Here is a 12,591-nt window from a genome sequence, read left to right as displayed (position 1 = left end):
TAAATAAGATTACAGTGGTACTTCGGGTTAAGAACTTTATTCGTTCTGGAGGTCCATTCTTAACCTGAAACTGTTCGTAACCTGAGGTACCACTTTAGCTAATAGGGCCTCCCGCTGCCACTGCTGCCACCACTGCGTGATTTCTGTTCTCATCCTGAAGCAAAGTTCTTGACCCAAGGTACTATTTCTGGGTTAGCAAGTCTGTAACCTGAAGCGTCTGTAACCTGGGGTACCACTGTACTCAGTTTAAATAGCATACATTGTTGCATTAAGATGGCTAAACCACAAATTAAGTGGCTCGTCGTAATATTCTTAATTTCCTTCAATAATTCATATATAGTGGTACCTCGGTTTAAGAACAGTCCTGTTTATGAACAGTTCAGTTTATAAACTCTGCAAAACTGGAAGTAGTGTTCTGGTTTGCGAACTTTACCTTGGTCTACAAATGAAAACTGAATGTTGGAAGGGCACCGGCGGCGGGAGACCTCATTAAGGAAAGCGCGCCTCGGTTTAAGAATGGATTCGGTTTAAGAACAGACTTCAGGAACGGATTAAGTTCGTAAACCGAGGTACCACTGTGTATGTATGTATGTATGTATGTATGTATGTATACACACACACATTTCCCCTTGAACAAATATCCCAGGATGTGTGGGAAGCCAGTCAATCCCTGAAATCTAATTGACCCTGGAATGTTTGACTTCTGTTTTATTTTGGAAAACAAACAAACAGCATAAATGTGGATGGCATCAAACGCCCACACAATTTAAGCAAATTCGTTTATTTTCTTTTGTCTTTCCTGACAGTGTTCTCCAGTGCACAGAGAATGTCAACCCGGGAGATCGTTCGAGAAGTTTTCAGTGTTCTGTTTGCAACACATCCTTCAGCTCAGAATTGAGGTTCCATGTCAGAATTACTGGACTGCTCTCATCCTGCTGCTGACCTCCCTTTTGCATGCTTGCTTGCTTTTCAAGTTCCTTAGTTGTTTTCTGAACCCTAACTGTGCAAGACGAGAAATGCTTTCATGCCTACCTGCAGTAGGTTATGCATGAAGTGACCCCAGAAGTCTTCTGCGCAGCATGTGTTAAGCGCACTCAAAATGCCTGCTGAGAGGCTGATTCATTTTGGAGAGGGGGGAAGTATCTTATTTCTTGATGTATTATTTTTTCCCCACTCTCCCAACTCTCCAACATCAGCTACGAGCAGCACAAAGAAGCATGCCGAGGCGATGCCAGGTTCGTATGCAAGGCTGACAGCTGCGGGAAGAGGTTCAAGAGCAAGGATGCTCTGAAAAAACACAAGGAAAATGTGCACACGGGTAAGCATAAAATGTTGAAATCACCAGTGTTTAGGGAATCACTTCCCAGCGTTCAAGTTTCCTGAGCTGAATCTGGATTCAAGAAAATGTCATAGAATCATAGAATCATAGAATCATAGAGTTGGAAGAGACCACAAGGGCCATTGAGTCCAACCCCCTGCCAAGCAGGAAACACCATCAGAGCACTCCTGACATATGGTTGTCAAGCCTCTGCTTAAAGACCTCCAAAGAAGGAGACTCCACCACACTCCTTGGCAGCAAATTCCACTGTCGAACAGCTCTTACTGTCAGGAAGTTCTTCCTAATGTTTAGGTGGAATCTTCTTTCTTGTAGTTTGGATCCATTGCTCCGTGTCCGCTTCTCTGGAGCAGCAGAAAACAACCTTTCTCCCTCCTCTATATGACATCCTTTTATATATTTGAACATGGCTATCATATCACCCCTTAACCTCCTCTTCTCCAGGCTAAACATGCCCAGCTCCCTTAGCTGTTCCTCATAAGGCATCGTTTCCAGGCCTTTGACCATTTTGGTTGCCCTCCTCTGGACATGTTCCAGTTTGTCAGTGTCCTTCTTGAACTGTGGTGCCCAGAACTGGACACAATACTCCAGGTGAGGTCTGACCAGAGCGGAATACAGTGGCACTATTACCGTATTTTCCCCTCTATAACACGCATATTTTTTCTCCTAAAAAGGAAGGGGAAATGTCTGTGCGTGTTATTGAGCGAATGTGTGGTCCCTGGAGCCAAAAAAATCAGGCAAAAATCAAATCGCGAGTCACGGAGAAGGGAAACCTGAAAAGAGGAAGTGGCTGCTTTCCTGCATTCTGCCTCAGGGTCTTACTGCCCACCCTCCTCTGTTTCGTTGCTGTGTTTGCTCAAACGGAACAAAGAGCAGGGAAAGCCCCTCCCCTCCAGGCAAGAAGACGTCGTTCCTTCTAATTCCTCTCTGTGCTCCGGTGCTGCTGGGAGAGAGAGAGAGAGAGAGAGAGAGAGAGAGAGAGAGAGAGAGAGCGCGCTGGCTGGCTTGGGTGGGGGGAAACTTTTGCCTTTCTTTTCTCCCTCCCGTTAAATCCCTCTCCTGCATTCTTAGCCAGCTGCTTCTCTGCACACCCCTCTCATGCTCCTTTTCCCTTCTTTGTTTTTCCTTCCCTCCCCACTTAAAATGTGGTTAAAAAGCATGGATCCACATGGATCCTCAGGATCTTTGCATTGGGTCACCCCAAATTCACCATCAGATCACATAGCATGTCCATGGCTACAGCCTGCCCCCCAAAAATCACGCACCCACTGTTGCCTGGGGCTGCAATGGTGCAAAAATGTGGTTAAAAAGCATGGATCCACATGGATCCTCAGGATCTTTGCATTGGGTCACCCCAAATTCACCATCAGATCACATAGCATGTCCATGGCTACAGCCTGCCCCCCAAAAATCACACACCCACTGTTGCCTGGGGCTGCAATGGTGCAAAAACGTGGTTAAAAAGCATGGATCCACATGGATCCTCAGGATCTTTGCATTGGGCCACCCCAAATTCACCATCAGATCACATAGCATGTCCATGGCTACAGCCTGCCCCCCAAAAATCACGCACCCACTGTTGCCTGGGGCTGCAATGGTGCAAAAATGTGGTTAAAAAGCATGGATCCACATGGATCCTCAGGATCTTTGCATTGGGTCACCCCAAATTCACCATCAGATCACATAGCATGTCCATGGCTACAGCCTGCCCCCCAAAAATCACACACCCACTGTTGCCTGGGGCTGCAATGGTGCAAAAACGTGGTTAAAAAGCATGGATCCACATGGATCCTCAGGATCTTTGCATTGGGTCACCCCAAATTCACCATCAGATCACATAGCATGTCCATGGCTACAGCCTGCCCCCCCAAAATCACGCACCCACTGTTGCCTGGGACTGCAATGGTGCAAAAACGTGGTTAAAAAGCATGGATCCACATGAATCCTCAGGATCTTTGCATTGGGTCACCCCAAATTCACCATCAGATCACATAGCATGTCCATGGCTACAGCCTGCCCCCCCAAAATCACGCACCCACTGTTGCCTGGGGCTGCAATGGTGCAAAAACGTGGTTAAAAAGCATGGATCCACAGGAATTCTCAGGATTTTTGCATTGGGTCATTTTGCATTTTCCCTTGTTTTCCTCCTCTAAAAACGATGTGCGTGTTATGGTCAGGTGCGTGTTATAGAGTGAAAAATACGGTACTTCCCGTAATGTCAGCCTATCTGTGGCTATTAACTGGGAAAACCAAAGTGTTCAGAGGAAGAGAATGAGAGCTCCATGTTCAGCTCCATGTTGAGAGCCAGTGTGGTGTACTGGTTAAGAGCGATAGACTTGCAATCTGGTGAACCGGGTTCGCGTCTCCGCTCCTCCACATGCAGCTGCTGGGTGACCTTGGGCTAGTCACACTTCTCTGAAGTCTCTCAGCCCCACTCACCTCACAGTGTTTGTTGTGGGAGAGGAAGGGAAGGGAGAATGTTAGCCGCTTTGAGACTCCTTCAGGTAGTGATAAAGCGGGATATCAAATCCAAACTCTTTTCTTCTTCTTCTTCTTCAGAAGCAGGACACTTGAGTACCAGTTTGTGGAAAGAAACACAAGCCCATGTTTTATCACTATAATCTGGGCTGGTGTCAGCCCAGAGTACCCTTCTCAGAGGCAGTATGCTGGGATTTACAATTGGGGAGTGCGCTGTTGCATTTAGATCCTGCTTGTGGGCTTTCCATGAGCATCTGATTGGCCACTGTGAGAACAGGATGTTGGCCAAAGATGGACCTTTGGCCTGATTTGGCAGGGCTCTTCTCATGTTCTTGGGTAGCTGCATCATCTCAGGATGGCCAGAACTGATGTCCATGCCAGTTTGGTTCTTCCTGCTATCCCTCTGGCTGTGTGCTGGGCTTACCTGCATGGCAGTGACTGGGTGCGGGAATTTTAACATGATGAGCAGTTTTCACAGATCCAGCCACTGCTGCCAGGTGAGCCTGTAGCCTGTGAGACACTGACTGGCCAAGTTTACAGATGACCATTCACCTCCCCCCCAAAACCCCTCTGACAACCATTGTGGGCTTCCTAAGAACAACTGGTTAGTTATTGTTGAAGACAGAGTGCTGGACTAGATGAAACTGGATATCCTTATGTGCTTCCATTTTGAAATTGTTGGACAGACATGGTTCAGAGCATTACAAGGTTACACTTTTGCATGCTACCTGGAGTGCACGGGGGAGGGCTAATGATCCTTCACTACATTTGCGTCTCCATGCTTTAAATCAAACTATGAATTGAAAGGGGCAGCCTCCCTAATCTGTAGTGTAATATTGGACCATAGTATGAGAAATTATGGAAGTTTAAAGCAGATGTGGCAGGCAGAGTTAAGAGAAAAGATAAGAGGCTCACAGGTGGGACACTGTCTGGCAAAGTCACCCTTTAAATACGGTATCTGCACACCTAGAGGAAGCCTCCCTCAAAACCATCTTCCACTGGTATTGGACACCAATAAGACTAGCTAAAATAAACCACAGGCTGTCTTTCCTTCTGTACTGGAAAGGGTGTTGGAAGCCTGGGTATTATATGCATGTATGAGGGAAGTGCATTATTGTTCAAAAATTCTAGATCAATGTTTTCACAGTTGTTTCTATTATTATTTCTAAATAACCCTTGCAGACTAATCAAGTCTTAGCACTCCTCATACTGGACCGTAGCTCAAGTTGTGCTAAGGGTAATAAAAAATTAATTGGTTTTCTTCTTACTGTGGATTTTTGAGGGAGTTTTTAAAAAGTTTCATAAGGAAACTTGCACATTTGACTTTTCCAGCATTGTAAAGATGGCCACCGTTTTGCTTTTAAGACATAGAACAGACATGTAATGTTGGCAGTGGCTCACAGATTAGCCTGAAGCATAATTGGGATGAGTGGAAACTTTTCTTGGTATTAGTTAATTACGTTAAAGGGCAGAGGAAAACATGTATTACAGATTCAAATCAGAAGAGGTTTTGGTGTGCTTTCAATTTATTTATGACAGGAAAATCTAAGAGATACGTGTAAACTTTCAGAAACTAATAGAATTGGAAACCTTGTTTCCTGCCCACGTCTGAACCTCCAAAAGAAGCCACTAGCCCTTACTTGGCTTGGAGAACTTGGCAGGGAGAAAATACAATAGTGACACAAATGGTAGTTTAGCACCAGAACCTGGGACAGTAGCACTGTTGGAGCTGGAGGCAAGACTGAGACCCCATCTGCTCTGCATGTTTAAAGGGGTATCATACCACATTCATGGCTTCTGCAAAAGAATCCTAAGAACAGCAGTTTGTCAAGGGTGCTGAGAGTTGTTAAGAGACACCTATCTCCCTGACAAACAGACAGACAGACAGTTCTCAGAGTGGCTTAATAGTTAGACCCTCATCCCAGGGAACTCTGGTAATTGCAGAGGGCCTTCTCGGTAGTGGCACCAGCCCTGTGGAATGCCCTCCCATAAGATGTCAAGGAAATAAACAACAATCTGACTTTTAGAAGACATCTGAAGGCAGCTCTGTTTAGGGAAGTTTTTAATGTTCAAAGTTTTATTCTGTTTTTAATGTTCTGTTGAAAGCCACCCAGAGTGGCTAGGGAAACCCAGCCAGATGGGCGGGGTAGAAAATAATAATAATAATAATAATAATAATAATAATAATAATAATAATAATAATAATAGCTATTGGAAGGAAATAGGGGTCTCCTAAGAACTCTCAGCATCCCTAACTAACTAACCATGACTATTTCAAGTGGTATGATTCTTATTTAAATGGTGTGAATGTGGCAAAAATATATATATGATATGGCTGCCTACCATAAATGAAGCGGATAATCCAGAGTGCTGCTCCAGTGCTGGTCTGAAACTTGTTGAAGATTGAAATAGCCCTGCAGGACACATCTGTTCCAGGGTGTAACTTTGATTAAAGAGGTCACCCTCTTTCTTGACTGAACTTAGGTCAAGCTGGTATGTCTTTTGCCACCTCTGGTGGCAAAGGTACGATGCCGAAAGCTGAGGGAGTTTCTGGGGAGAAGTTGGCAAGGAAACATTTTCCATTTCATTTCACTCTTAATTTGTATAACGCCTTTCCATATTACTATACACAAGGCAGTTTGTAAGCTGAAGAAACAACGAAATAGACAGCAAAGATCACACACCTAATAACAATATGATCCAATACAAAAAAGTCATAATAAAAACATAACTTTAAAATAAACAATATTGGGAGCAGGGGTAGAGAAAGCACAGTACATTTTTATTCATCTTCTGTGGAAATGCCTGAAAGAACCACAGTACAACTGTCTGAAGTCTGAAACGATCTTCAGTTTATTGGTCCTCATCCAGTCTATTACTGACTCTGGACACTGTTTCAACTCTTCCACAGCATTGCCTGAATTCACTGAGACTCATTTAAACCTATGGGACAAAATCATTGTAAACTATGGACTATGGCTGCCTATCCAACCTGTAAACTATGGACTATGGCTGCCTATCCAACCCTTCAGATGTTTGGGAGTTGTAGTCTAAAACATTTGGAGGGCACAAGATTGGTGAAAGCTAAACTATGGATTTATTCCTCATAATTGTTTATTGTAAACACAGCACTTTTAGGAAATAATCAGTAATTGATAACTAAACTCTTGTTGCATTCTGAACTGGAGGCCAATAAATGGATATGTTCTTATTGATTATATTAGGTGATATAATATAATTGGATAGCTTTATTTATTACTTTTTTAAGCAGCCAAAGCTTTCTTGGAGCTACATTCCACAAGCCAAAACTTCTGTAGGGCACCCACAGAGCTGTCCTGTAACATAATACATTTGAGGTGGGGTAAAAGTGTAAAATTCTTGTGTCCATCAAATGGCCTGTGAAAAATGGCACAGGCAGTGAAAACATTTGGCCTCTTCCTTTGTACTTCTTTATTAAAGCTGTTGGTGGTATTTTTGTTTCTGGCTTAGGAAACTCTAGGAAGAGGCTGATGTGCTCAGTGTGCAATAAGAGGTGTTCTTCAACAACAAATCTTCAAGAGCATCGAAAGGTCAGTAAAATGAAGGCTGACCCCCAGCAGGTTGTGACTCTGCCGAGGTAGAAGGCCATAGAGTAGGGTCGCTAGAGAGCTGCTGAAATTCAGACTATCGTTTTTCTCATGTTCACAAAGACAGTAGTCTGCTTAGATCCTGAGATTTTTATTTTCACAACCACACAGTAAATGAAAAGAAAATGATCTTTTGTTTCTCTTCTTTTCTTTCGTTTGCTGTGATCAGGACTTTATCTTTCTGTTACGTTTTCATTTTTCAGTCAAATTCCATGTAGAACACTGAATATATTCTGAACCCATTAAACTTAAAACACCCTAAAATAATAATTGGATAACTGGCAAATCCACATAAGGAATTAATTTCTTTTAACAGAAGCCCACTGCATATTGTTTGTACTGCTAAAGGCTATTAATGCTAAGAGTCAAAGCAGAAAGTAGCGTGCAACAAAAATAATCAGGATTTAAAAGAAAAGAAAAGCTTAATGCTCTAACCTTCACAAATTATGGAAACGAAGCAAAAAGGTATCTCTGCAAATAGGTATCTGTTTACCTGCTATGCAAAATGCACTTTGCTTCTGCTTGTGTCAGATTGAGGGGACACAATAGCCCTGAACCTGCAAATCTTGTTCAAAATACCTCTGGCATTTTGAGATATTTCTAGGTATCAGCCACACATTTGCAAGCTAATCAGGTACTCTTAATTGTTAGAAACAGATTTTTAAAATGAAAAGTGATGTTCCCAACTTTGCTGTCTAATACCAAATTCTGCACTTATACTGTATAATTATTTTCTATTCGAAAAGTGCATCTAAACTATTTTCAGTTGACCTAAACTAAATCACATTTTGGGGGCATCCTTTTGGTGTGTAGAAGAACTTGCAGTTGTTGCAACTTCAGGACACTGAAGACACAAAGACATTTGCTGAAAATTCATAGGGCAATTTAATTGCATTAATAAGCACCCTTTAACTGCGTTAATAAACATGCCTGAATTTCACTTCAGTTTGCTTGGGTTTTTGTCAGGTTTCTACTGCTGCCTGCCCTTATTCTTTGCCAGTGTTATTGATTGCCAGACTTTATATCTTATTTTGCAGCAACACCAAGTCTTAGGACCTATTATAAGAATCCCAGCAGCAGCATAAATAACCAGTCTCTTTGCAACTCAGCAATGTTGCCCCCATGCTTACTCCAAGCCACTGTATGCTAGTACCATATAAAGGGTTTTTTGGGGGGCCAGGGGAGATTTTGGGTATCTTTTATTTACGTAAAAATAGCTTTAGTGGGAATTTTGAGGGTTTATGTGGCAAATAAGGCACAGCTGGTAAGACAGATTCTATTATTTAGGCTGCATTTATTACAGTACGATACTGGAAAGGGAGATGAAAATCTTCTGTAGATTTTCTTTTAAAAACTCTTAAAAAATATATTGTTTGCATTAATCTTCTTCTGACCTCTTAGCTGAAGACAGTCTTCAGAAAGGAATGTTTGAAGATTTTTTACTTTGTGTCTAGCTGCGTATCACATCGGGGGTAGGAGCTCATTGCTCGTAAAACCTGGTTTAAGATCTGGTCTTATAAGAAGAAAGGTGGTTGTGTTTCCCTCTTTATTTTACAAATATCCCAGAAAGCCATAAACTGGAAAATCACTCCTTTGAGCTGTACAATTAAGTTCTACTTAAAGCTATGGCATTGAGATTATGTGGTGAACCAGCTGCATTGATAGGGTTCCACCTTTGTAGGCATTTGTTGCTGGGAGAATCATGCCAAATACAGACTGTATGTCTGAACAGGTTCACCTAAATGCAGGTCTGCATCAGCATACGGAAAGTCCACTTCATTTTGTGGCAGCTGCCTTTCACAACCAGCTTGTTCTTTGGGGTGGTGGTATCCGTTACAGTTTAACCACATTTGGTTCAGGCTAATTCAGATGTACCTGTGAAAGGTGTGGCAGTCTGGATAGGCCTTTAGGTCTGTTGTTCTGACTGGCTGAAGATCAACTACAACATAGTGGCAAATAAGGGTCAATACTCCACTAAGTTATTATAAAATTTAGTGATCTTAGGCATATGAAACAAGGACCGACCTTATCATTGGACCATCTAGCCCAGCCTTTTTCAACCTTGGATCCCTGATGTTAGATTACAACTCACATCATGCCTAACCATTGGCAAAACTGGCTGGAGATGATGGGAGTTGCAGTCTGATCTAGCCAATGCTACAGTCTTGGGTAACCTTTGACCCTCCAAATGGTTTTGGACTACAATGCACATTATCCCTGGTATTGGCTGGGACTGATGGGAATTGAGAGTCCAACAATATCTGAAGCTCCAAAGGTTCCCCAGCCCTGCAATATGATCTACTTAGACTAGCAACAGAAGTTTTCAAGGTCTCAGGCACAGTTGTGCCAGCCCTGCTGACCAGGATCCTTTTAATTGGTTTAGGACTTCGGTTATACCAAGCATGTGCCCAACAGTGGTACCTCGGGTTAAGTACTTAATTCGTTCTGGAGGTCCATTCTTAACCTGGAACTGTTCTTAACCTGAAGCACCACTTTAGCTAATGAGGCCTCCTGCTGCCGCCGCACTGCCGGATCACAATTTCTGTTCTTATCCTGAAGCAAAGTTCTTAACCTGAAGCACTATTTCTGGGTTAGCGGAGTGTGCAACCTGAAACGTATGTAACCTGAAGTGTATGTAACCCGAGGTATCACTGTATTAATAGGTTCCTGTGACTTGAAAACAAAATGCCAACTGAAAACATCCCTTAAAATTCAGACCTATGAGGATTCTTTTGTTTCCAGTGCAGACTCTAGGTTACCTGTATACTAATTTACCTGTCCTTCACATTTTTAATATTATTTCTAAGCAGTTTGTTTAATAGTTCCCTTCAAAGGCAAAAAACTGATGCAAATCCAGGAACAGTTTTTGGAGGGTAGTGATACAGAATGAGAAATTTCTTTCACAGACATATAGTTGTGAAGTTAATTCCTGCATAAAGCCTAGAACTAGCCAGCTATTTCGAATTGTCTTAAAAGTTTGAAAGGTCAGATCACATTGCTTGGATTAGTGAATCTCTTTAGGGGCTTATAGTATTAGTTGAGTTCTAAGGAAAAACAATCAGGCAGATTTATGGACTGTAAGTCAAAGTCTGTCAGGAATTACCCAATCTGAGGGGTATCCCTAAACATTGCTATGCAAGTATTTCAGAGAGTGTTACTTGTTCTGTAATTATTCTTTTCTATTGATTTTCTTCCAACTGCTCTTTGGTTGATTTTCATGTTGCTGCTGCACACATAAGGTTTTTTTTTTGGTTTGGGGGTTTTTGAAGGGCAAAGGACACCTTTCTACTCACCAAACCAGTAGAATAAAGGACAAACCAGGTGTGATGGCAGCAGCTTTTAATGTGTCTGCCTCTTTTGCCTAAAGAGCAAGGGGGAATCTTACCTCAACAATAAAAAAGCACATAGGAAAGAGGACCTGAACCCTGATGCTCTGGGCAACTTTTGCAGTTCCATGGTTAAATTTGTACCCCATTATTCCTCCCAACAGAGCCCAGGTCAGCAAACAGCAAAATATTTAAACATAATTAATGTTTTGTGTTCTATTTTCCTCTTTGAGGAGATTAGAAATTTCCTCATCCACTTTAGATAACCCTCAGTTTCCTATTATGTCCAGATTCTAACCCTGCTAACATAGTTAAGATTAACCACAGTTTGGGTTTGGATATTACAACAGGTAGTGGTTAATCTAAAATGGAAGCAAAAATATCTGAATTTATCACTGTAGCTGCACTCAGAGGAGGAGGGGGACAATACACATCTGGATTTTGCTGTAGCTCATTCTCATAATGTACAGGCCTACATTTTTGAGAAATTAAAGAGAATCCTCTATCTAGGCATGATGCTGTACCTAGATTATGACACAATGCAAAATCTATGGTGCTATAACTTTCCTTCTGACCCCAAGCCTAACACGTAGGTGGGAATTTGGAGCAGACTCTTGATTATATTAAACATTGGGCATTTGATGGGTTTCAAGTTCCACAAGGTCTATCTGGAACAAATAATTAAATGGGGGGAAAAGCTTTTCATAGAAATATCAAAACCACATTAAAATTATGTCTGCAGCAACATTTGGAATTACAGGTTTCTTGGAAAGCAGAGAAGAAAAGCAAATGTAGAGAAAGAGGTAAAATATATCATCTAGTTTTGAATTTAGTCATACTCATGGTACCCCCATTGAAATTATTGGAACTAAGGGGCTAAATCCATACTGTGGTTATCATGCAAAGTTAATCTATGTCAAGTTCACCTTTGGAAAGTTTGGCAAATTATTTTCTGTCCTTTTTAATAAGACAAATGAAGATTTCTGAAACTGTCACTTTTTAAAAATGAAGAAATATGTTCATTTCAGACCTTGGTTAGGCTCAAGCAATTCGGACAAATAGTGTTTTTTCTCCCCATACATCTTTGTCCAGAAGCTTAGTACTCAAAGAACGGTAATATAGGGTTATATTTACAATTTTAAAATCATTGCTATTTTGGAAAATATGATAGTAGCCAAGAGAATGATTTCCAGTGCAATTCTTACGCAAGTTTACTAAGAAATGACTGCCACTGTATTCAGTAGGGCTTACTCTCTGGTAAATATTACTAGTGTTTATGAGTACATTATAATTGTATTCTTCTTAGAAGTCAGTGCACATTATTGAAATGTTCTCTGTATTTTCAGGCTTTATGCTAGAAGAAAAAAGGTTATGTATAAAAATTGCCTATTCTGAGAGAATTATTTTTTTGGGGGGTGAACACATATTCTACAGTAGTCCTAGAAATGTTGATTTTTAATTTTTTTAAGAGTGGGTTATGGATTGTGGACTGTGAGGTAATTTTTGTTCACTGGAATGAACTTTTTAATTTTGGAAATGTGGTTGTTAAGCAAAGGAGTTAAGGAAGGAAGTACATCCATGAGAATTAGCATAGCTCTGAGCTAAGGAATAATTACAGTCTATTTGAGATGTTCTTTTATTAGCTTAAGATGTGTGATCTTGTGTAAGACACATACTTAATTATCATTAAATACTCATATTGCAGGTTCATGAGATCTTTGAGTGTCAGGAATGTGACAAGAAATTTATTTCAGCTAACCAGCTAAAACGCCATATGATTACTCACTCAGGTAAAAACCTTTTTCTTTTTTTATTAAATCAAGCT

General features: G+C 41.3%; 1 protein-coding gene across 4 annotated transcripts in view; it reads left to right on the top strand.

Annotated features, from left to right (window-relative positions):
• PRDM5 (PR/SET domain 5) overlaps positions 1-12,591 on the top strand; it is an 89,879-nt gene that overhangs the window by 20,599 nt on the left and 56,689 nt on the right. For all 4 annotated transcript variants that reach the window (XM_077933997.1, XM_077933998.1, XM_028743506.2 and 1 more), the window contains exons 6-9: positions 807-899; positions 1,197-1,318; positions 7,304-7,383; positions 12,472-12,556. In XM_077933997.1, the coding sequence (XP_077790123.1) occupies positions 807-899; positions 1,197-1,318; positions 7,304-7,383; positions 12,472-12,556 (380 nt within the window). The remainder of the gene's footprint in view (positions 1-806; positions 900-1,196; positions 1,319-7,303; positions 7,384-12,471; positions 12,557-12,591) is intronic.

This window comes from Podarcis muralis, chromosome 9, assembly GCF_964188315.1.
Source record: "Podarcis muralis chromosome 9, rPodMur119.hap1.1, whole genome shotgun sequence".
Lineage (NCBI taxonomy): Eukaryota > Metazoa > Chordata > Lepidosauria > Squamata > Lacertidae > Podarcis > Podarcis muralis.
This window is presented reverse-complemented; position numbering and strand designations above follow the sequence as displayed.